The following is a 23,704-nucleotide window of genomic DNA, read 5'->3' on the forward strand; positions in this document are numbered from 1 at the left end:
CTGTAAAGGCATACGTGGTAGAGACGCAGGCGTTGAAACGACGGTGTTGTAAAGGCATGCGTGGTAGAGACGCATGCATTGAAACGACAGCGTTGTAAAGGCATGCGTGGTAAAGATGTATGCGTTGAAACGACTGTGTTGTAAAGGCATGCGTGGGTCAGTCATACAACCCGCTCTAGTCTGTAACCTCCATCTTCTCCCTTGCAAAGTCTGTGACTTCCTAGCGTCCTATTCCTAGCCTGAGACCTCTGAGGAGCCTCTTCTAGGGTATGTGGCCTTTAAGAGTCCTGTTGCCAGGCCCATGACTAACTTATCTTCTGTCCACAGCCAGCAGCTAGCGCCATGAGTCGCAGGAACCTTGTCACAGACGCTTACAAGGCAGTAAAGAGGCCTGAGACTTCCAGGAAGAGAGAGAAGCGAGAGGAGCATGTTCAGGAGACTGGTAAGAACTATGTGGCTAAAGCAGGATCAGTAGTATTATGTAGCACCGGAGAATCAAAGTATGTGGCAGCGTTGACAAAATTATGCGGCATGGAAAAGCAAGTTATGCAGCAGAATCTGCAAGAGTATTATTTAATTACTTTGTCATTTTAACATTTACTGATACTGGGCAGGGTTGTACCTCATTAGTACCAGTTTAGTACCCATATGCAGCATTCAGCAACCGAAAGATTATCCTTTAACCTTTGCAAAGCACCTGCCAATGTGAGGAACTGGGTGTGGTATTTTTGTTTTGTTGCTTTTGGTCTGCTTCGGGAAGAAATATTTTTTGGGGTGAAATCGGAAAATTATGCAGCAGATGCCAGATTCTGAACCAAATGTGGCAGCCGATGATTATGTGGCAAATGCCGCCGTTGCGACTTGTATAATTCCAGGGGCTGCAGGGCAGGCCACGCGCTCAGTGCCTTGTCCTCTGGTTCCTCTCTCTGTAAATGTCCGACGCTTGGAGCCAGGTTCCCCTCACTGCCCTGGACGGACTTGCCCATCACTCCTCTGACGTTTCCATTTGGAAGTCTCCTAAACCCGGCTTTGGTTCATTCCATCAGACTGACAACCGGGCCTCCTGTAAGAAACCACTGGAGCCTCGCCCAGGTGCACTGCTGAGCGTGGAGGGAGAGTCCATCCTGAGGAGAGGGGGGGCATCCATGCAGTGAGACACAAGCAGGCCTCTTCCACCCCTGGTGATGCAGCGCTTGTACAGGACTACAAACTGTGGAGCTGAAAGGGTGTTGTGTTGTTTGCGAAGCAGCAAAAAGGTGTGAAATTTCCATTTTAAGGCCACTTTCTCACTCATTAAACGCTTCGATACTGAGTTATTTTATGACGTCATATATTACGTCAGTGTTCGCTAGGAAGCAGACACTAGATTAAGAAGGTTATACACAGGTGTAAATTGCTTTTACTCTTGCTTTGTAGGAGGTCCCAATGTGACACAGTGCGAGCCATTACACACCCACACACACACACTCTCACACTCACATACACACACTCTCTTACACACATACATTCTCTCTCACACACACACACACACTCTCTCTCTCTCTCTCTCTCTCACACACACGCCCTCTGGCACACACACACACACGCTCTCTCTCTCACACACTCTCTTTCACACACCAACTCTCTCTCAGACACATACACATAAACACACTCTCTCTCACAAACTGCCTGACACACACGCGCTCTCTCTCACACATACACACACATTCTCTCTCACACATTCTCTCTTTCTCTCTCTCACACACACTCTCTCTCACACATACACTCTCTCCCACGCACATACTCTCTCACACACACACTCTCTTACACACAGACACTCACACACACTCTCACTTTCTCACTCACACACTCTCTTTCTCTCACTCTATCAGACACACACTCTCTCCCTCTCTCTCACACACACACCCTCTTTCTCTCTCACACTTTCTTTCACACACCAACTCTCTCTCAGACACATACACATAAACACACTCTCTCACATACTGCCTCACACACACGCACTCTCTCTCACACATACACACACATTCTCTCTCACACACACACTCTCTTTCTCTCTCTCGAACACACACTCTCTCACACATACACTCTCTCCCACGCACATACACACACTCTCTCTCACACACACACTCTCTCAAACACATACACTCACACTTTCTCACTCACACACACTCTCTTCCTCTCACTCTCTCTCCCTCTCTCTCACACACACACATGCACACACCCTCTCTCTCTCACACACACTCTCTCTCTCACACACTCTCTTTCACACACCAACTCTCTCTCCCACACACACATACACACACACTCTCACATACTGTCTCTCTCACACACGCTCTCTCTCACACATACACACACATACTCTCTCACATACACACACTCTCACATAGTCTCTCTCACACACACAGACACACACTCTCATACACTCTCTTTCTTCCTATCTTTCTCTCTCTCTCACACCTCGCACACACACTCTCTCTCACACATACACACACTCTCTCACACACACACTCTGTCTCTCACTCTCACACACACACACTCTTTCTCTCACACACACACTCTCTCACAAACACAGTCTCTCTCTCACACACCAAACACACTCTTTTTCTCTCTCTGTCTCTCTCTCTCTCTCTCACACACCCACACACACACACCCTTAACTTTCTGCATCCATCAATCCCCAGAGTGTAAACTCAGCATTATCTTTCCCAAGCGCTGTAGAGGTGAGTCGGGTTAATCGGAGTGTAGGGTGGGACCACCAAGGATGACTGTGCTCGTCGGTACATAAAACCCACCCGCACAGCCCGCGGGGCTGAACCCCGAGTGTTAGAGCGTGTGTCAGTGCTCAGGCCACGTACAGTGTTAGGTGAGGGTCAGGGGTCAAGATTGACATACTTTACGTGGATTCTTATGGCACGATTAGGTGATTAGTGTAAGGTTAGATTTAGGGTGGGCATTAGGTTAAGGGAAATCGATAAGGCAGGTTACGAGTGGCCGTAAGTTTTGGGGTGATTAGTAGGGTCAGGGGTACAGTTGTATCAAGCTAAGGGCTAACGTTAGGGCTGAAGCATATGTAGGGAAAGTACGTCAAAGAAGGAAGAGGAGAAGTATAGGTTTCTTTATGAGGGAGGGGTTTGCCCTATTTATTGTGAGAAATACAGGAAAACAAGGGACAACTTGGATTTCCGCAGACCCAAGAGACAACAAGGTTAGAGACAGAACCCCAAGGTTACTCAATCTTAAAGTGATAGATGACCCTGAAAAGTGACGTGGAATCCCCAAGTCCGAGCCCTGCCAATGAAATTTGGATATCAATGACAGGCAGCTTGCAATATGAGATGTTTTATGCCTTGCTCAGATGAGTGGAATGCTTTTTGAAATATTTACTCCTTTAAGCGGGTGAACAGCAGCCACCTTGGTGAGCCCGCTTAGCTTTGTGGGGGATCATTTTATCGTATGTATTTGAGCGCATTGTTCCCGTTTCCTGACGGTGTCTGTTGTGTTGCGAGGTGGGCTATCCCACTTGTTCAATCATGGAAGAAATCCCTTTTGGGCTGTTCCATTTTCAGAGGGTGTCTGTGTACGGCCTACATTGGGTGGACTCCCATCCTCATCGTAACTGTGGAAAAGCTCTGGTGAACCCCAACTGTCCCCAAAGGCCATTGTCGTGGACTTTTGTTGTTTCAGCTGCCAGGTATAATGTATATATGGCATCCATCCCTATTCTTGAGCCTTTTGTATGTGATGGGCCCCATCCTCTCAAGCAGCAAAATGGAACGACTGGGTGGATCGTTTGGAAACCTACTTTTCTGTGGTGGCACTGGAAAATGACACGAGACGTCCCCTGCTTCTCTACCTAGGAGGTGTAGCAATACACAAGATCACAAATTCGAAGTCAGAGGTGTGACGCATACCACTTTGAAAGCACTGACAGCTTATTTCAAGCCACTTTCTAATCCTGACTACGAGCGATTGCTCCTACAACAGGCCAGGCAGCAACCTAAAGAATCATTTGATGCTTTCTACGCCCATCTCAAGGAGTTGGCCAGTACATGCCTGATGTGGACGAGATCAGGGACCAATTTATTTAAGGTTCCTCCTTCGTAAAATTAAGGGAAAACATCCTTCAAGTCCTGGGGATGTCCATGGCCAACATACTCACACTAGGCCGCTCCAAAGAAATTTCTAAAGGATGAACTGCACTCATGGAGACAGCTCTGCAACGGCCAATAAAGACTGTACCTGTTAACGCAGTAGCCACCCCTGGCACGGACAAACAGAAAACGCGCTCCAAGCCCACCATGGCTCAAAAGGTCTGTCACTAGTGTGGAGGTCCCTACCCACACCACAGTACCTGTCCGGTGCAAGGCAAAAGGTGTTCATCATGCGACAAGCTGAATTACTTTTCAAAAGCTCTGTCAGCCCACTGCCAACAAAAGAAACAAAATCCCAAGCTGGTAAATGCCATAGGGGTGCCAGATGCCCTGGATGAAGAAGAAGACATTGATGATGACGAGGTAGACGGTGCAGTACATTTTATTCACGTCATGCAACTGGAAGAATACAGAGAGCGATGCATCTCGAAAGGTACCATCGCTGTTGCTGGCCACCAAATCCCAGCCGTAATTGACACAGGCGCCTCCATCAATATCATGGTACAACCCATTTTCCAGTCTCTTCCATATCAGCCAGTGCTACATCAATTCACGTATATGCTTTTGGTTCATCAATACCACTGCCTTTAGGAAGTGTTTTCACAACTGACGTCACCCATGACAACCACATTACAAGATCCAAAGTCTACGTCACCCACAGGGGCTCAGGAATGTTCCTGAGTCGCAGGACGCTAAACGCCTCCAGCTGGTCACTTTTGCCTTTAGTGTGCACTTGTCTGCAGTGAAAAATTGCATTATCCGTCTTCACATTGATGAGTCTATCCAGTCTGTCGCTCTACGATGCCACTGGGTGGCATTTCACCTTTGCCCAAAGGTTGAAGAGGAACGCAGGAAACTGGAAGCAGTGGCCTTCATTGAAAAGGTTGAGGGCCCAACCCCTTGGGTATCTCCGATAATAGTAGCCGGCAAGCCAAAGCAGCCGGAAGTAGTCCGAATCTGTGTCGATATGGGTCTAGGCAATATGGCAATCCTACGGGAAAGATATCTGACACCCACAGTAGACAACATTGTGGCGGAAGTAAGTGGTTCAAAATGGTTCTCCAAAGTGGATCTCAGAGCAGGATACTATCAGCTGATGTTGGCTTCAAGATCGAGACCAGTCACCACCTTCTCCACTCATGTGGGTCTGAGGAGATATAAACGCTTCAGTTTTGGAGTGTCCAGTGCTGCCAAGGTGTTCCAAGACACCACTCGAAGGGTGCTGATAGGACTTCCACGTGTCATCAATATCAGTGATGACATTCTGGTACACACCCCTACTCTAGAAGATCACCTCGAGAAACTGTTAACGACATTTCAGCGCCTCTTGGACAACAGCCTCACCCTCCATGAGGAAAAATGTGTTTTTCTCCAGAAATAAATCAGTTTCTTTAGATACCGTTTTTCCGAAAGCGGGGTCAAACCAGCTCCCACCAGTGTCACAGAAGTATGGAGTTTTCTGGGGATGGTAACATACTGTGGCCATTTCATTCCAAATCTCACCACACTCATGGCTCAACTTCACGAACTGACCAAAGCAAATGCCATCTGGGAATGGGGTCCTTGCCAAGACAAAGCCTTCCGAGCAACCAAACAAGCACTCTCTGAGCACACCACGCTGGCCTACTTTGATCCACACCGTGAATTGGAACTGTCAGTAAACACTAGCCACACTGGCCTTGGGACTTTGCTATTGCAGGGACAAGAAAATGGTAAATGGGCCCCTGTGGCATATGCCAGGCACCCTTTGACGACACAGTGTAGCGACATTCCCATATTGAGAAGGAGGCCATCGCAATTCATTGGGGATGTTGTTATTTCCACCTCTACCTCTATGGACACCCTTTCACGGTTCATACTGACCACAAACCCCTCATTCCGCTCTTCACAGGCTCCTCCTCCAAGCTACCCCCAAGAATTGAGAAGTGGATTTTTCATTTGCGTGACTATTGGTTCGCTGTAGTCTATCGGCAGGGGACTCTGAATCCGATGGACTATCTCTCTAGGCATGCAAGACTGGGCACTGTCTGTGAAGAATCAGAAGCTGACGAAGTAGAAAAATATGTGAAGTTGGTGGTGGAGAGGTCATGGTTGAATCTATGAAAGAAGATGAATGTCTCCAGCTGGTGTTATCAGCGGTGGCATCAGGCAATTGACCAACATGACTAGACATTTGTTCCATTGCATGACAGAGGCAGGGCAGACCCTGTTATCATTGCACCTTGTTCACAATCACTTGGCCATCTCTCCCAAAGGATATTTGCTGCAAGGCCCCCATCTGGTGATTCCTAGACAATTACAGCAGCGAGTAGTGGTCCAAGCACGTTCGACACATCAAGTTGTAGTCGAAACTAAGTCTAGACTTTGATGTAAGGTATGGTTCCCTGGCCTTGACAACAGGGTGGAACCAACAGTGAGCCAATGTTCAATGTGTCAAGTAGCCAGTCCTGCTTAATCACCAGTGCCCATCATCACAACACCCATTACTCCTCTCCCTTGACACCAAGCCAGTGCAGACTTTTGCAGTCCACATGATGGCTGTCACATGCTAGTTGTGATTCATGATTTTTTTTCAAATATCCAGAAGTAGAGATCCTAGGGTCTGTAATAGCAAGCCAGACCATCCCTCGTTTGGAGAAGATAATGGCAACCCATGGTCTTTTGCGTGAACTTCGCACTGACAACAGACTTCCTTTCTCCAGCCAGAATTTTGCAGAATATCTGAAATCAAGTCGGTTCCGCCACCAGAAGTTCACGCCCAGGTTGCCCCAAGCAAAAGGACAAGTAGAACATTTTATGAGAACTGTGAACAAGGTGCTTCACATTGCACTGCCCGATGGCCAGAAGCTGGAATGTGCCCTTTATTCATTCTTGCAGGAGTACAGACTTACTCTGCACACCATCACGAGAGTCAGCCCCAGTGCGTTGTGTGTTAGTCGCATGATAGGTGACACCATCCCTCATGTGGAGGAACCTTCCATTCCGCCATCCAGAGTGAGGTGTCCAAAGCAATGCATCAGCGAAAGGTACAGAATGATAAAATGGCCACCAAACGAAAAGCCCAACACCGACATCTGCAAGTGGGCGATACAGTACTTGTCAGAGATCGGCACCCAGAAAGTACGTTTTGCCTATCTTTGCAACCCTCTCCATGGAAAGGACACTGGCAAACATGGGGCAATGGTCACTGCTCCAAGAGGTGAAGAGACAGTCACCAGAAACATAGTTTTCTTCAAGAGCTACAAGTCCTCAAGCTCCCATACCAATAAGAATTCTCGATCACCTCATGATGAAGATCCAGGTCTGGACGAGAATGCCCCTCATGAGACAACACAAAGTACATCAGGTTTGTTGGAGAGACTGCAGGTGGACGTGGATGCGCCCAAGCAAGAGCAGAGATCATCACCATCCAGTGAGCAGGACTTCCCCCCCCTGACACCGAGAAGAAACATCCCGAGGATATCCCTGTGGGTCAATGCAAAGGAGAATTGAGATATCACCTCGGGCCCCGTCCTGCGGTCTCCACCAGACCAAAAGATTTTGTGTTGAATTGACAAACAGTGTAATGAGTGAAATGATGATGGACCACCAGTACATGCATTTTCTTTCGATGTGTCTTTAAGAGTTAGGTGCGCCACGCTGTCACCCTGTGTTTTGTCTTTGTTTTCTTTGGTTGGGGAGGGATATTATGTTGCAAGGCGGGCTATCCCGTTTGTTTAATCATGGGAAGGGGGATCTGGAAGAAACTCCTTCCATGTGCCATCACATGGGTAAAGGAGTTTAATAAAAAGAACCCAGGAACCTATCTTGGTGTTTATTATACGACCAGTCCGCGCCTGTGTGTTTCATTTAACTGTGCAGCGGCCCCTGCCCCACGTGCTGTGGTCTACAGAACCCCTTCACAACTACATACCTGCCGCACACAATAGTGTCTACATCTGTGACTTAGACACTAGGGGTCATGTTAAAATTCGGCATCCCAAAAGTTTCATAGTCTTGAAAGGTGACTTCTGACCACATACACAATGATTTTTTTCAGCTCTGCCTCGAGATGATCTGCTGTCTAAACTGTGCCACGGACACTTTGTTTGATTAGGGAAAGACTGCGTGCACTGGGTACGGAGTGTTGCTAGGCACCGTACCCTTTGCATAGCTGCGTGTCCTGGCCCGTGCTGATGATTCTATGATCATGGTCCCCTAACGACTGAGAACGTATGACCTCAGGTGGGCAGAAGTCGGACGCAGAATCCATCTTCAGAAATAGGGTGGCCAACTTGATCTTCATCTCTGCGAGTTCCGCCAATGCCATGATTCTGAAGGAAAATGAATTACCCATTTAAAGATGGTGGATTGTCCAGAGGACATTACTGTAAGTTCCCAAATCAGAAAGAAATATGAGTCTTTCATGATATGCTAGTTCCTGTTTGAGTCAGATTTAAGGGAGGCAAATTTGACCAGAAGACGTGTCACCTATACTTTTGGCTCTGATTTTTTTGCTGTTTTGTAGTTGGATTTCACTTGGGTTCTTCTCTTGGGTTCTTTGGCGAGGCGCTACTTTCTTCGTGATGTCAGGGGAGTTTGGCACGGGGCTTATCTACTGCAACATAATTCTCTGTGTTCAATCAAGCATTGTCAGATTGTAAAAGAGGTGCTTGCCTTATTGGTTGTTTCCTCCATTCTGGGACCCTCTTAAGGAGACACCTAACACTTTACTTGTGTAATAATGTGTAGGGTGACACTGTGGCTACTGGGAGGAGTCATCCTTTCCTCTGGCTTTCAAGAAAGAAACTGAACAGGCTTTTACTGCATTGATCCTTGCCATCTGCTCATGAACTGTCTGCCTCAGCAGGCTGGCTCAGTCTGTACTTTCTGCAGAAAGGTTTCGGATTAGGTCGTCAGCCAAGTTAGATGGTATTACAGTAGTGAAACAGAGATCCAACTTCTGATGGGATTAAAGATATTTGTGGTTAAAGCCGGGAGTGGCCCCTGAGCTCCTCTGATGATTATAACAATGTTTTTGCTGTGCTGTTTATTTGTGGAGGAGGGATAAGAAACTGTGAAACTAAACTCCCAAGCTTCTGAACACTGCTGGAGGGACAGCCCTTGTGAACCAGGACATGCAGTTTCATCAACTGATCTGCAAGTTTTGAGTTGGGGGTTTGGACCCGTTAATGCACCAGTTATTGGTCATCGAGTTCTCCATCCTGTGAAGATGCAGGAAAGTTGTAGAGTAGGACAGATATGGCGGAGAGGTTATGGGTAATCTCTGGCATTCTCCGTAAGAGTACCCTTAATTAACAGTCCTGGGTAACCACGAGTCTCTTCATAGAATGTACCAGAGTATTAACAGGGGTCCACTCTGAACTTGTGAATGAAAACCTAAAAACTTATTATGTAGAAAGGAGAGAGTGCCAGTAATCCTTAGATCGAATCAGGCAGCAACCTAAAGAATCATTTGATGCTTTCTAGGCCCGTCTCAAGGAGTTGGCCAGTATGTGCACACTGCCTGAGATCAGGGCCCAATTTATCTAGGTTGCTGGACAGGTCAATTAAGAGCATGGTGTAATTTGGGATTGGATGTTTTATTATGGTAGGGAGGCAACTTGATAGTTTTTTCAAATAACATATGTATCAGACCCTCTTTGGCTGGCCACAGGGTAGACAAGGGCTTTCAGCACGTGACTCTCAGGGCGGCAAGGGCAAGAAGTAAAAGGCTTCTTAGGGCGGTAGTAGCTTGGCAAGAGTTCAGAACTCAACAGTCAAACAACAATGATGCATTGTCCAGCCCAGTGTTTATCTTAGTAAAAAGAAAGTACTTTCATAACACATCAAAGTGTAATCCCACACAATTCAGTGGTGTTCAGCTCTGAGGCTGTGATTCCAGCTACTGTTTCTAGGCCTGTTTTACACCCTCTATGCTGCTTGGAAGTTTTTCCTGGGGACTTCTGTAGGACGCCTGCTCATGAGTAGGTATAGGCATAGATTCTGCACAGGTGCAGTTCATTCGATCTCTTCTCAAAAGCAGTTTTTCGTACTTCAGTTTAACTGTTCATATCCAAAATTTCCACGATTGCATAAGTACCAGCGAACATTCCCAATACGACTCACGTTCTGCACATCTGGCTCAGTGTGAGGGTCTGTCATCTACTCATATTCCCACAGTCAGGTGCGGTTGGCAGGTGTTTTACTGGCCAGCAAATTCAGGGGCGACTCCACTGACATGGGACAGTAGTGGTAGCTTCATTTGGGACTCAGTCGTAGTGGTCAGGTGCCCATCTTGACAGATGCACCCTTCAGTCCAAGATCTCACAAATACTCATCGTGGGCTGTTATAGCCACTGCATTGGGATCACATGGGGGGCTTGCCTGGCAGGTGTGGCCTCAGAATCAATATCAGGCTTCCACGTTGGTGAGAATGACATCGCCTCCTCTGGATTCACTTGGAGTCGGGCAGCAGCACTAGTCCTTCTATCATTGCTGTGGTGCCACGCAGCACGCGATTACTTCTCGGGCTTAATTGCTGAACACAGTCCACCGTAGGAGCCACAATGGGAGGCCTCTGACAACACAGGTTGGTTGCAGCTTTACTCCCAAGAGCAGCCAGCAACTCCTGGGTGTTCCACATGCCAGGCTGGCTTTTGCCGCAAGACATTGTTCTCCTACTGCAGGCTGGACACTCTCTCTCTCTGAGCATGGAGGCAGGGTTTCAGGTGCTAGGCAGGCCGTCAGCTTCTCCAGAAAGTTGTGCAGGCTTCTTGTGATGTCTCGCCACCAGAGGCTGACTGTCATGTAGGCACCAAACCGGGTTACACAGCACCACTTTGAGAACTCGGTCAAGACCTCCCTTCCTTGGTCATGAAGAACTTGAAACTGGAATAAAGTATGTCGCTTGGATCTCACTTTTATAAACATTTTCCAGACAGGGGTTGTGGATCAGCTTCTTATGGTTTTAGAACCGGTTCGTGTGACTATCTTTCAAATGTAATTTCCTGTCTGCTCCTCAGATGCAGCCTTTGTGCAAGGTGATTAATCTCACAACAGGGAATAATGGGGCAGAACAACGTTCAGCAGAACTTTACACAAGAAGGGTCAGTAGACTCTCCTCTGACACAGAGGAAAAGGTCTGATCGCACTACTGAGCCACAAAATCTTGGTTTGCTTCTAGGACCACCACATTACTTGACTCACCCAGGGCATGCCTTGTGAGCCCCTCCAGGTCACAGAACACGTTTTGGACCACAGCTCCAGCGCACAGGCTAGATTAGCATGACGCCAGAACAAAAAGATACCAGTTTCACGTGCAATCGGGCACTCGGGGCAGGGATGGATACCTGTCCTTTACGGTGCAGGGGACATTCCCCTCTCAAAAACCCACCGGCTGCTTCCCCAATATAAAAAATATGGGCAACTCCTGTGGGTGCAGCAAAGACAGGTATTTGGGCCTCACTTCGACTGTGCGGTCAAGCCTGCCACAAAAACGGATTGCCTTCAACGAGAGCACCACTTTGTGTCAGTAACAATGAGCCACATCAATCAGCAGGCCCAGCCAATCACGAGTCGCTGCAGTTGAATCTCCCACTGCCTCTCGTTCATCAAACCATCAGGAGGAAAGAGTGCAAGCCCCCGCCATCTATTTGTGTCAAGGGTTGAGGCATAAAGCACTATGGGGCACATTTACAAGAGGCTTTCACCACCGTAGTCACTTTTTCTGATGCACCGCTGGCAAAGCCTTTCTAATATATCTATGAGACCGCGCAAAGCCACTTTGAATGGCCTCATAGCTATGGAAGAAGACTAAGCAGCGTAAGTCGGTGCGTTGCCTTACTCTGGGCCGGGAAGGCGTTCAATAGATGTTGCGGTGGGTGTTCCCGCGCCCATGGATTTTGACGCTGCCCCAGACTTACTTAATGACACAAACCAGCGCTAAAACCTTTCACCTCCCCAGAGCAGGCGCAACAAGGAGAAATATTTGTATTTGTTCTTGTTTGTTTCCTGTGTACATGTGTACTGCATTCTGCAGCACACATAGAAACAGGAAAGCTCCTCTCTGGATTGTTTTAGAGCAGGACAGTGCCCCTTCCTTCACAAAAGCAATCCTGCATGCAATGCAGACACCCTTGCACCATGGTGCACCGGACCCGGGGAAAGGACAGAAATGCACCATAATTCTTAAATACGATGCATTCCTGCCCTTTCACATTGGCGTAGGGCAGGAAGCCTTACGGCGCTGCTCTACGCCAATTCCCCATCAATACGGGCCATTATGTATAAAAAAGAACCTGCACTTCCAACCAATCGCTGTTGAGCGAGCCACGGTGCATGCGCATCTGAAGACAAGCTGCCCAGGGTCTGCGGTTCCATTAAGGGACTAAGCCACCCATATTCCTGATAGTTGCTTCATTAGCCACTGGACTTTATCTGAGCTGGGATCAAAAAACAGCATCTTCTGCCATTTCAATAAATTATGTAAGTAAGGAAAGTTGACTTTCTCACTTTTGTGACTCTACCCGCTTCAGTTTGCATTTCTGTGATTTTATTTTCTGCGGTTTACTGGAAGCCTGTGTTTATTCCATCAGTATGATTCTGGAGGCCTCTGCCTGGCTCAGTATTTGGAAACTTCCAGCCCAAAGAGTCACTTTACATTCTTCAGCCAATCCTGGCCAGTGAGCTCGCGCTGTCAGCGAACCCTTCCCAAGCCCCGGCTTAAAGAGAACTGGCTGCAGGGACGTAGGTACCCTCGGTGCGTCAGGTGCAGTGGCACCGGGGCCCTTTCAACCCTGGGAACTGCTGTATTTTACTGCCCCAGCAGTCGAAGAGCCCACCTTCCTTGCTTGCTCCGGGCCCTATGGCACCCTGGCTAGGTTACCGATGATTGCAGAAGGCGCCCTTCCCAAAAGTAAACACTGTCATCCAAAAAGAAACAACTCCTGCACCAAAAGCTGGAAAACAGCTGAAGTCGAGCCCTGAGAGCCAGGGGAAAAGGAAAGCATGAATGCAAGTATTCAGAATGTAAAGGAACAGAGAGCCGCTGCCAGGGGGTGTCCTACCCTGCTGGAGGTAAGGCTAGCTTGTGTCAGGATGGGAGAGGGGACCTAATCCCTTTAGGAGCATGGGGGGCCGGTAGTTCGCACCTGTCACTCACCCTCAGACACTCAGGTGTCAGGCTAACCATGCGCTAATTACTGCCTAATTTGAACACTCAGGCCCTGCCCAGGGGTGGCCAGAGGGCAGGGCAGGGGTGAGAGGCTGTGACAGATCTCTGCCCCCCTCGGGCACTGGGTACTTTAAAGGTGAGAAAAGTCTGACAGAGAAACAGGAGACGCCTGGGACTTGAGAGAGCGGAGGCAACCGGAGCACAGGGCATTACTCCCCCGGGGGCCGAGGAGGGAACCGGAGCCGGACCCTGGCAGGGGCGTGGGAGGGCGCAGCTGGTGGTAGGAGCCAGCATTTAGCACCCAGAGGACACTGGCAGGGAAGGGGGAGGGCAGCTGATGATAAGAGCCACCAGATAGCGCCCATAGGACCCTGGCAGGGGAGGGGAGGAGGGCAGCTGGTGAAGGAGCCAGCAGGTAGCGCCCAGAGGACCCTGACAGGGGAGGGGAGGAGGCAGCTGGTAGTAGGAGCCAGCATTTAGCACCCAGAGGACCCTGGCAGGGAAGGGGGAGGGCAGCTGATGATAAGAGCCAGCAGTTAGCACCCAGAGGACCCTGGCAGGGGAGGGGGAGGGAAGCTGGTGGTAAGAGCCAGTAGGTAGCGCCCAGAGGACCCTGGCAGGGGACGGGGAGGAGGTAGCTCGTGGTAAGAGCCAGTAGGTAGCGCCCAGAGGACCCTGGCAGGGGAGGGAAGGAGGGCAGCTAGTGATAGGAGCCAGCAGGAAGCGCCCAGAGGACCCTGGCAGGGGAGGGAGAGGAGGGCAGCTGGTGATAGGAGCCAGCAGGTAGCGCCCAGAGGACCCTGGCAGGGGAGGGGAAGAGGGCAGCTGGTGATAGGAGCCAGTAGGTAGCGCCCAGAGGATCCTGACAGGGGAGGAGGCAGCTGGTGAAGGAGCCAGCAGGTAGCGCCCAGAGGACCCTGACAGGGGAGGGGAGGAGGCAGCTGGTAGTAGGAGCCAGCATTTAGCACCCAGAGGACACTGGAAGGGAAGAGGGAGGGCAGCTGATGATAAGAGCCAGCAGTTAGCGCCCAGAGGACCCTGGCAGGGGAGGGGGAGGGCAGCTGGTGGTAAGAGCCAGTAGGTAGCGCCCAGAGGACCCTGGCAGGGGACGGGGAGGAGGTAGCTCGTGGTAAGAGCCAGTAGGTAGCGCCCAGAGGACCCTGGAAGGGGAGGGAAGGAGGGCAGCTAGTGATAGGAGCCAGCAGGAAGCGCCCAGAGGACCCTGGCAGGGTAGGGAGAGGAGGGCAGCTGGTGATAGGAGCCAGCAGGTAGCGCCCAGAGGACCCTGGCAGGGGAGGGGAAGAGGGCAGCTGGTGATAGGAGCCAGCAGGTAGCGCCCAGAGGATCCTGACAGGGGAGGAGGCAGCTGGTGATAAGAGCCAGCAGGTAGTGCCCAGAGGACCCTGCCAGGGGAGGGTAGCTGGTGATAGGAGCCAGCAGGTAGCACCTAGAGGACCCTGGCAGGAGAGGGTAGCTGGTGATAGGAGAATGGAAGGGATTACAGATGGTACCAGTATGTAGCACCCAAAGAGCCTTGGCAGGGGAGGGGAGGAGGGCTGCTGATGATAGGAGCCAGCAGGTAGCGCCCAGAGGACCCTGAGAGGGGAGGAGGGCAGCTGGAGAGAAGAGCCAGCAGGTAGTGCCCAAAGGGCCCTGGCAGAGGAGGGGAGGAGGGCTGCTGGTGATAGGAGCCAGCAGGTAGCGCCCAGAGGACCCTTACAGGGGAGGAGGGAGGAGGCAGCTGGTGATACAAGCCAGCAGATAGCGGCAAGAGGACCCTACCAAGGGAGGGGGAGGAGGCAGCTGGTGAAGGAGCCAGCAGGTAACGCCCAAAGAGCCCTGGCAGGGGAGGGGAGAAGGGCTGCTGGTGATAGGAGCTAGCAGGTAGCGCCCAGAGGACCCTGAGAGGGGGAGGGCAGCTGGCGATATGAGCCAGCAGGTAGCACCCACAGGACCCTGGCAGGGGAGGGGGGCTGCTGGTGATAGGAGCCAGCAGGTAGCGTCCAGAGTACCCTGACAGGGGAGGAGGGAGGAGGCAGCTGGTGATAGGAGCCAGCAGATAGCGCCAAGAGGACCCTGCCAAGGGAGGGGGAGGAGGGCAGCTGGTGAGGAGAGCCAGCAGGTAGCGCCCAAAGGACCCCGGCAGGGGAGGGTAGCTAGTGATAGGAGTCAGCAGGTAGCGCCCAGAGGACCCTGGCAGGGAAGGGTAGCTGGTGATAGGAGAATGGAAGGGATTACAGATGGAACCACTATGTAGCACCCAAACAACCCTGGCAGGGGTGGGGAGGAGGGCTGCTGGTGATAGGAGCCAGCAGGTCGTGCCCAGAGGACCCTGAGAAGGGAGTAGGGCAGCTGGTGAGAAGAGCTAGCAGGTAGTGCCCAAAGGGCCCTGGCAGAGGAGTGGAGGAGGGCTGCTGGTGATAGGAGACAGCAGGTAGCGCCCAGAGGACCCTGACAGGGGAGGAGGCAGCTGGTGATAGGAGCCAGCAGATAGCGCCAAGAGGACCCTGGCAGGGGAGGGGGAGGAGGCAGCTGGTGAAGGAGCCAGCAGGTAACGCCCAAAGTGCCCTGGGAGGGGAGAAGGGCTGATGGTGATAGGAGCTAGCAGGTAGCGCCGAGAGGACCCTGAGAGGGGGGAGGGCAGCTGGTGATAGGAGCCAGCAGATAGCGCCAAGAGGACCCTGCCAAGGGAGGGGGAGGAGGCAGCTGGTGAAGGAATGAGCAGGTAACGCCCAAAGAGCCCTGGCAGGGGAGGGGAGAAGGGCTGCTGGTGATAGGAGCTAGCAGGTAGCGCCCAGAGGACCCTGAGAGGGGGGAGGGCAGCTGATGATAAGAGCCAGCAGGTAGCGCCCAGAGGACCCTGGCAAGGGAGGGGAGGAGGGCAGCTGGTGAAGGAGCCAGCAGGTAGCGCACAGAGGACCCTAACAGGGGAGGGGAGGAGGCAGCTGGTAGTAGGAGCCAGCATTTAGCACCCAGAGGACCCTGGCAGGGAAGGGGGAGGGCAGCTGATGATAAGAGCCAGCAGTTAGCGCCCAGGGGACCCTGACAGGGGAGGGCAGCTGGTGGTAAGAGCCAGTATGTAGCGCCCAGAGGACCCTGGCAGGGGACGGGGAGGAGGTAGCTCGTGGTAAGAGCCAGTAGGTAGCGCCCAGAGGACCCTGGCAGGGGAGGGGAGGAGGGCAGCTAGTGATAGGAGCCAGCAGGAAGCGCCCAGAGGACCCTGGCAGGGGAGGGAGAGGAGGGCAGCTGGTGATAGGATCCAGCAGGTAGCGCCCAGAGGACCCTGGCAGGGGAGGGGAAGAGGGCAGCTGGTGATAGGAGCCAGCAGGTAGCGCCCAGAGGACCCTGACAGGGGAGGGGGCAGCTGGTGATAAGAGTCAGCAGGTAGCGCCCAGAGGACCCTGGCAGGGGAGGGGAAGAGGGCAGCTGGTGATAGGAGCCAGCAGGTAGCGCCCAGAGGACCCTGACAGGGGAGGGGGAGGAGGCAGCTGGTGATAAGAGCCAGCCGGTAGCGCCCAGAGGACCCTGTCAGGGGAGGGTAGCTGGTGATAGGAGCCAGCAGGTAGCACCCAGAGGACCCTGGCAGGAGAGGGTAGCTGGTGATAGGAGAATAGAAGGGATTACAGATGGTACCAGTATGTAGCACCCAAAAAACCCTGGAAGGGGAGGGGAGGAGGGCTGCTGGTGATAGGAGCCAGCAGGTAGCGCCCAGAGGACCCTGACAGGGGAGGAGGGAGGAGGCAGATGGTGATAGGAGCCAGCAGATAGCGCCAAGAGGACCCTGCCAAGGGAGGGGGAGGAGGCAGCTGGTGAAGGAGCCAGCAGGTAGCGCCCAAAGGACCCCGGCAGGGGAGGGTAGCTAGTGATAGGAGTCAGCAGGTAGCACCCACAGGACCCTGGCAGAGGGGGGGGGGCTGCTGGTGATAGGAGCCAGCAGGTAGCACCCAGAGGACCCTGACAGGGGAGGAGGGAGGCGACAGCTGGTGATAGGAGCCAGCAGGTAGCGCCCAGAGGACCCTGACAAGGGAGAGGGAGGAGGGCAGCTGTTGATAAGAGCCAGCAGGTAGTGCCCAAAGGACCCCGGCAGGGGAGGGTAGCTAGTGATAGGAGTCAGCAGGTAGCACCCAGATGACACTGGCAGGGAAGGGTAGCTGGTGATAGGAGCTAGAAGGTAGCGCCCAGAGGACCCTGAGAGGGGGAAGGGCAGCTGGCAATAAGAGCCAGCAGGTAGTACCCACAGGACCCTGGCAGGGGAAGGGGGGCTGCTGGTGATAGGAGCCAGCAGGTAGCACCCAGAGGACCCTGACAGGGGAGGAGGGAGGAGGCAGCTGGTGATAGGAACCAGCAGGTAGCGCCCAGAGGACCCTGACAAGGGAGAGGGAGGAGGGCAGCTGGTGATAAGAGCCAGCAGGTAGCGCCCAAAGGACCCCGGCAGGGGAGGGTAGCTAGTGATAGGAGTCAGCAGGTAGCGCCCAGATGACCCTGGCAGGGAAGGGTAGCTGGTGATAGGAGAATGGAAGGGATTACAGATGGTACCAGTATGTAGCACCCAAAGAACCCTGGCAGGGGAGGCGAGGAGGGCTGCTGGTGATAGGAGCCAGCAGGTCGCGCCCAGAGGACCCTGAGAAGGGAGGAGGGCAGCTGGTGAGAAGAGCTAGCAGGTAGTGCCCAAAGGGCCCTGGCAGAGGAGTGGAGGAGGGCTGCTGGTGATAGGAGACAGCAGGTAGCGCCCAGAGGACCCTGACAGGGGAGGAGACAGCTGGTGATAGGAGCCAGCAGATAGCGCCAAGAGGACCCTGGCAGGGGAGGGGCAGGAGGTAGCTGGTGAAGGAGCCAGCAGGTAACGCCCAAAGAGCCCTGGCAGGGGAGGGGAGAAGGGCTGCTGGTGATAGGAGCCAGCAGGTAGCGCCCAGAGGACCCTGACAGGGGAGGAGGGAGGAGGCAGCTGGTGATAGGAGCCAGCAGATAGCGCCAAGAGGCCCCTTCCAAGGGAGGGGGAGGAGGCAGCTGGTGACGGAGCCAGCAGGTAACACCCAAAGAGCCCTGGCATGGGAGGGGAGAAGGGCTGCTGGTGATAGGAGCTAGCAGGTAGCGCCCAGAGAACCCTGAGAGGTGGGAGGGCAGCTGGTGATAAGAGCCAGCAGGTACCGCCCAGAGGACCCTGGCAGGGGGAGGGGGGCTGCTGGTGATAGGAGCCAGCAGGTACCGCCCAGAGGACCCTGACAGGGGAGGAGGTAGGAAGCAGCTAGTGATAGGAGTCAGCAGGTAGCGCCCAGAGGACCCTGGCAGGGAAGGGTAGCTGGTGATAGGAGAATGGAGGGGATTACAGATGGTACCAGTATGTAGCACCCAAAGAACCCTAGCAGGGGAGGGGATGAGGGCTGCTGGTGATAGGAGCGAGCAGGTCGCGCCCAGAGGACCCTGAGAAGGGAGGAGGGCAGCTGGTGAGAAGAGCTAGCAGGTAGTGCCCAAAGGGCCCTGGCAGAGGAGTGGAGGAGGGCTGCTGGTGATAGGAGACAGCAGGTAGCGCCCAGAGGACCCTGACAGGGGAGGAGGCAGCTGGTGATAGGAGCCAGCAGATAGTGCCAAGAGGACCCTGGCAGGGGAGGGGGAGGAGGCAGCTGGTGAAGGAGCCAGCAGGTAACGCCCAAAGAGCCCTGGCAGGGGAGGGGAGAAGGGCTGCTGGTGATAGGAGCCAGCAGGTAGCGCCCAGAGGACCCTGACAGGGGAGGAGGCAGCTGGTGATAGGAGCCAGCAGATAGCGCCAAGAGGACCCTGCCAAGGGAGGGGGAGGAGGCAGCTGGTGAAGGAACCAGCAGGTAACGCCCACAGGACCCTGGCAGGGGAGGAGGCCTGCTGGTGATAGGAGCCAGCAGGTACCGCCCAGAGGACCCTGGCAGGGGAGGGGGCCTGCTGGTGATAGGAGCCAGCAGGTACCGCCCAGAGGACCCTGACAGGGGAGGAGGGAGGAGGCAGCTGGTGATAGGAGCCAGCAGATAGCGCCCAGAGGACCCTGACAAGGGAGAGGGAGGAGGGCAGCTGGTGATAAGAGCCAGCAGGTAGCGCCCAAAGGACCCCGGCAGGGGAGAGTAGCTAGTGATAGGAGTCAGCAGGTAGCGCCCAGAGGACCCTGGCAGGGAAGGGTAGCTGGTGATAGGAGAATGGAAGGGATTACAGATGGTACTAGTGTGTAGCACCCAAAGAACCCTGGCAGGGGAGGAGGGCTGCTGGTGATAGGAGCCAGCAGGTCACGCCCAGAGGACCCTGAGAAGGGAGGAGGGCAGCTGGTGAGAAGAGCTAGCAGGTAGTGCCCAAAGGGCCCTGGCAGAGGAGTGGAGGAGGGCTGCTGGTGATAGGAGACAGCAGGTAGTGCCCAGAGGACCCTGACAGGGGAGGAGGGAGGAGGCAGCTGGTGATAGGAGCCAGCAGATAGCGCCAAGAGGACCCTGCCAAGGGAGGGGGAGGAGGCAGCTGGTGAAGGAGCCAGTAGGTAACGCCCAAAGAGCCCTGGCAGGGGAGGGGAGAAGGGCTGCTGGTGATAAGAGCCAGCAGGTAGCGCCCACAGTACCCTGGCAGGGGAGGGGGGCTGCTGGTGATAGGAGCTAGCAGGTAGCACCCAGAGGACCCTGACAGGGGAGGAGGGAGGATGCAGCTGGTGATAGGAGCCAGCAGGTAGCTCCCAGAGGACCCTGACAAGGGAGAGGGAGGAGGGCAGCTGGTGATAAGAGCCAGCAGGTAGCACCCAAAGGACCCCGGCAGGGGAGGGTAGCTAGTGATAGGAGTCAGCAGGTAGCGCCCAGAGGACCCTGGCAGGGAAGGGTAGCTGGTGATAGCAGAATGGAAGGGATTACAGATGGTACCAGTATGTAGCACCCAAAGAACCCTGGCAGGGGAGGGGAGGAGGGCTGCTGGTGATAAGAGCCAGCAGGTCGCGCCCAGAGGATCCTGAGAAGGGAGGAGGGCAGCTGGTGAGAAGAGCTAGCAGGTAGTGCCCAAAGGGCCCTGGCAGAGGAGTGGAGGAGGGCTGCTGGTGATAGGAGACAGCAGGTAGCGCCCAGAGGACCCTGACAGGGGAGGAGGCAGCTGGTGATAGGAGCCAGCAGATAGCGCCAAGAGGACCCTGGCAGGGGAGGGGGAGGAGGCAGCTGGTGAAGGAGCCAGCAGGTAACGCCCAAAGAGCCCTGGCAGGGGAGGGGAGAAGGGCTGCTGGTCAAGAGCCAGCAGGTAGCGCCCAGAGGACCCTGAGAGGGGGTAGGGCAGCTGGTGATAACAGCCAGCAGGTAGCGCCCACAGGACCCCGGCAGGGGAGGGGGGCTGCAGGTGATAGGAGCCAGCAGGTAGCGCCCAGAGGACCCTGACAGGGGAGGGGAGGAGGGCAGCTGGTGATAAGAGCTAGCTGGTAGCGCCCAGAGTACCCTGGCAGGGGAAGGTAGCTGGTGATAGGAGCCAGCAGGTAGCGCCCAGAGGACCCTGGCAGGGGAGGGGGCAGCTGGTGATAAGAGCCAGCAGGTAGTGCCCAGAGGACCCTGGCAGGGGAGGGGAAGAGGGCAGCTGGTGATAGGAGCCAGCAGGTAGCGCCCAGAGGACCATGACAGGGGAGGGGGAGGAGGCAGCTGGTGATAAGAGCCAGCCGGTAGCGCCCAGAGGACCCTGTCAGGGGAGGGTAGCTGGTGATAGGAGCCAGCAGGTAGCACCCAGAGGACCCTGGCAGGAGAGGGTAGCTGGTGATAGGAGAATAGAAGGGATTACAGATGGTACCAGTATGTAGCACCCAAAGAACCCTGGCAGGGGAGGGGAGGAGGGCTGCTGGTGATAGGAGCCAGCAGGTAGCGCCCAGAGGACCCTGACAGGGGAGGAGGGAGGAGGCAGATGGTGATAGGAGCCAGCAGATAGCGCCAAGAGGACCCTGCCAAGGGAGGGGGAGGAGGCAGCTGGTGAAGGAGCCAGCAGGTAGCGCCCAAAGGACCCCGGCAGGGGAGGGTAGCTAGTGATAGGAGTCAGCAGGTAGCACCCACAGGACCCTGGCAGGGGAAGGGGGGCTGCTGGTGATAGGAGCCAGCAGGTAGCACCCAGAGGACCCTGACAGGGGAGGAGGGAGGCGGCAGCTGCTGATAGGAGCCAGCAGGTAGCGCCCAGAGGACCCTGACAAGGGAGAGGGAGGAGGGCAGCTGTTGATAAGAGCCAGCAGGTAGCGCCCAAAGGACCCCGGCAGGGGAGGGTAGCTAGTGATAGGAGTCAGCAGGTAGCGCCCAGATGACCCTGGCAGGGAAGGGTAGCTGGTGATAGGAGCTAGCAGGTAGCGCCCAGAGGACCCTGAGAGGGGGAAGGGCAGCTGGCGATAAGAGCCAGCAGGTAGTACCCACAGGACCCTGGCAGGGGAGGGGGGCTGTTGGTGATAGGAGCCAGCAGGTAGCACCCAGAGGACCCTGACAGGGGAGGAGGGAGGAGGCAGCTGGTGATAGGAGCCAGCAGGTAGCGCCCAGAGGACCCTGACAAGGGAGAGGGAGGAGGGCAGCTGGTGATAAGAGCCAGCAGGTAGCGCCCAAAGGACCCCGGCAGAGGAGGGTAGCTAGTGATAGGAGTCAGCAGGTAGCGCCCAGATGACCCTGGCAGGGAAGGGTAGCTGGTGATAGGAGAATGGAAGGGATTACAGATGGTACCAGTATGTAGCACCCAAAGAACCCTGGCAGGGGAGGCGAGGAGGGCTGCTGGTGATAGGAGCCAGCAGGTCGCGCCCAGAAGACCCTGAGAAGGGAGGAGGGCAGCTGGTGAGAAGAGCTAGCAGGTAGTGCCCAAAGGGCCCTGGCAGAGGAGTGGAGGAGGGCTGCTGGTGATAGGAGACAGCAGGTAGCGCCCAGAGGACCCTGACAGGGGAGGAGGCAGCTGGTGATAGGAGCCAGCAGATAGCGCCAAGAGGACCCTGGCAGGGGAGGGGCAGGAGGTAGCTGGTGAAGGAGCCAGCAGGTAACGCCCAAAGAGCCCTGGCAGGGGAGGGGAGAAGGGCTGCTGGTGATAGGAGCCAGCAGGTAGCACCCAGAGGACCCTGACAGGGGAGGAGGGAGGAGGCAGATGGTGATAGGAGCCAGCAGATAGCGCCAAGAGGACCCTGCCAAGGGAGGGGGAGGAGGCAGCTGGTGACGGAGCCAGCAGGTAACACCCAAAGAGCCCTGGCATGGGAGGGGAGAAGGGCTGCTGGTGATAGGAGCTAGCAGGTAGCGCCCAGAGAACCCTGAGAGGTGGGAGGGCAGCTGGCGATAAGAGCCAGCAGGTACCGCCCAGAGGACCCTGGCAGGGGAGGGGGGCTGCTGGTGATAGGAGCCAGCAGGTACCGCCCAGAGGACCCTGACAGGGGAGGAGGTAGGAAGCAGCTAGTGATAGGAGTCAGCAGGTAGCGCCCAGAGGACCCTGGCAGGGAAGGGTAGCTGGTGATAGGAGAATGGAAGGGATTACAGATGGTACCAGTATGTAGCATCCAAAGAACCCTGGCAGGGGAGGGGAGGAGGGCTGCTGGTGATAGGAGCCAGCAGGTCGCGCCCAGAGGACCCTGAGAAGGGAGGAGGGCAGCTGGTGAGAAGAGCTAGCAGGTAGTGCCCAAAGGGCCCTGGCAGAGTAGTGGAGGAGGGCTGCTGGTGATAGGAGACAGCAGGTAGCGCCCAGAGGACCCTGACAGGGGAGGAGGCAGCTGGTGATAGGAGCCAGCAGATAGCGCCAAGTGGACCCTGGCAGGGGAGGGGGAGGAGGCAGCTGGTGAAGGAGCCAGCAGGTAACGCCCAAAGAGCCCTGGCAGGGGAGGGGAGAAGGGCTGCTGGTGATAGGAGCCAGCAGGTAGCGCCTAGAGGACCCTGACAGGGGAGGAGGCAGCTGGTGATAGGAGCCAGCAGATAGCGCCAAGAGGACCCTGCCAAGGGAGGGGGAGGAGGCAGCTGGGGAAGGAGCCAGCAGGTAACGCCCAAAGAGCCCTGGCATGGGAGGGGAGAAGGGCTGCTGGTGATAGGAGCTAGCAGGTAGCGCCCAGAGGACCCTGAGAGGGGGGAGGGCAGCTGGCGATAAGAGCTAGTTGGTAGCGCCCAGAGTACCCTGGCAGGGGAGGGGGCCTGCTGGTGATAGGAGCCAGCAGGTAGCGCCCAGAGGACCCTGGCAGGGGAGGGGGCAGCTGGTGATAAGAGCCAGCAGGTAGTGCCCAGAGGACCCTGGCAGGGGAGGGGAAGAGGGCAGCTGGTGATAGGAGCCAGCAGGTAGGGCCCAGAGGACCCTGACAGTGGAGGGGGAGGAGGCAGCTGGTGATAAGAGCCAGCCGGTAGCGCCCAGAGGACCCTGTCAGGGGAGGGTAGCTGGTGATAGGAGCCAGCAGGTAGCACCCAGAGGACCCTGGCAGGAGAGGGTAGCTGGTGATAGGAGA

General features: G+C 54.9%; 1 protein-coding gene across 2 annotated transcripts in view; it reads left to right on the forward strand.

The window, feature by feature from the left end:
• Positions 1-23,704, forward strand: part of POLD4 (DNA polymerase delta 4, accessory subunit) — a 99,850-nt gene that overhangs the window by 12,982 nt on the left and 63,164 nt on the right. For both annotated transcript variants that reach the window (XM_069232938.1, XM_069232937.1), the window contains exon 2: positions 328-442. In XM_069232938.1, the coding sequence (XP_069089039.1) occupies positions 343-442 (100 nt within the window). In that variant the 5' untranslated portion in view covers positions 328-342. The remainder of the gene's footprint in view (positions 1-327; positions 443-23,704) is intronic.

This window comes from Pleurodeles waltl, chromosome 4_2 (genome assembly GCF_031143425.1).
Source record: "Pleurodeles waltl isolate 20211129_DDA chromosome 4_2, aPleWal1.hap1.20221129, whole genome shotgun sequence".
Lineage (NCBI taxonomy): Eukaryota > Metazoa > Chordata > Amphibia > Caudata > Salamandridae > Pleurodeles > Pleurodeles waltl.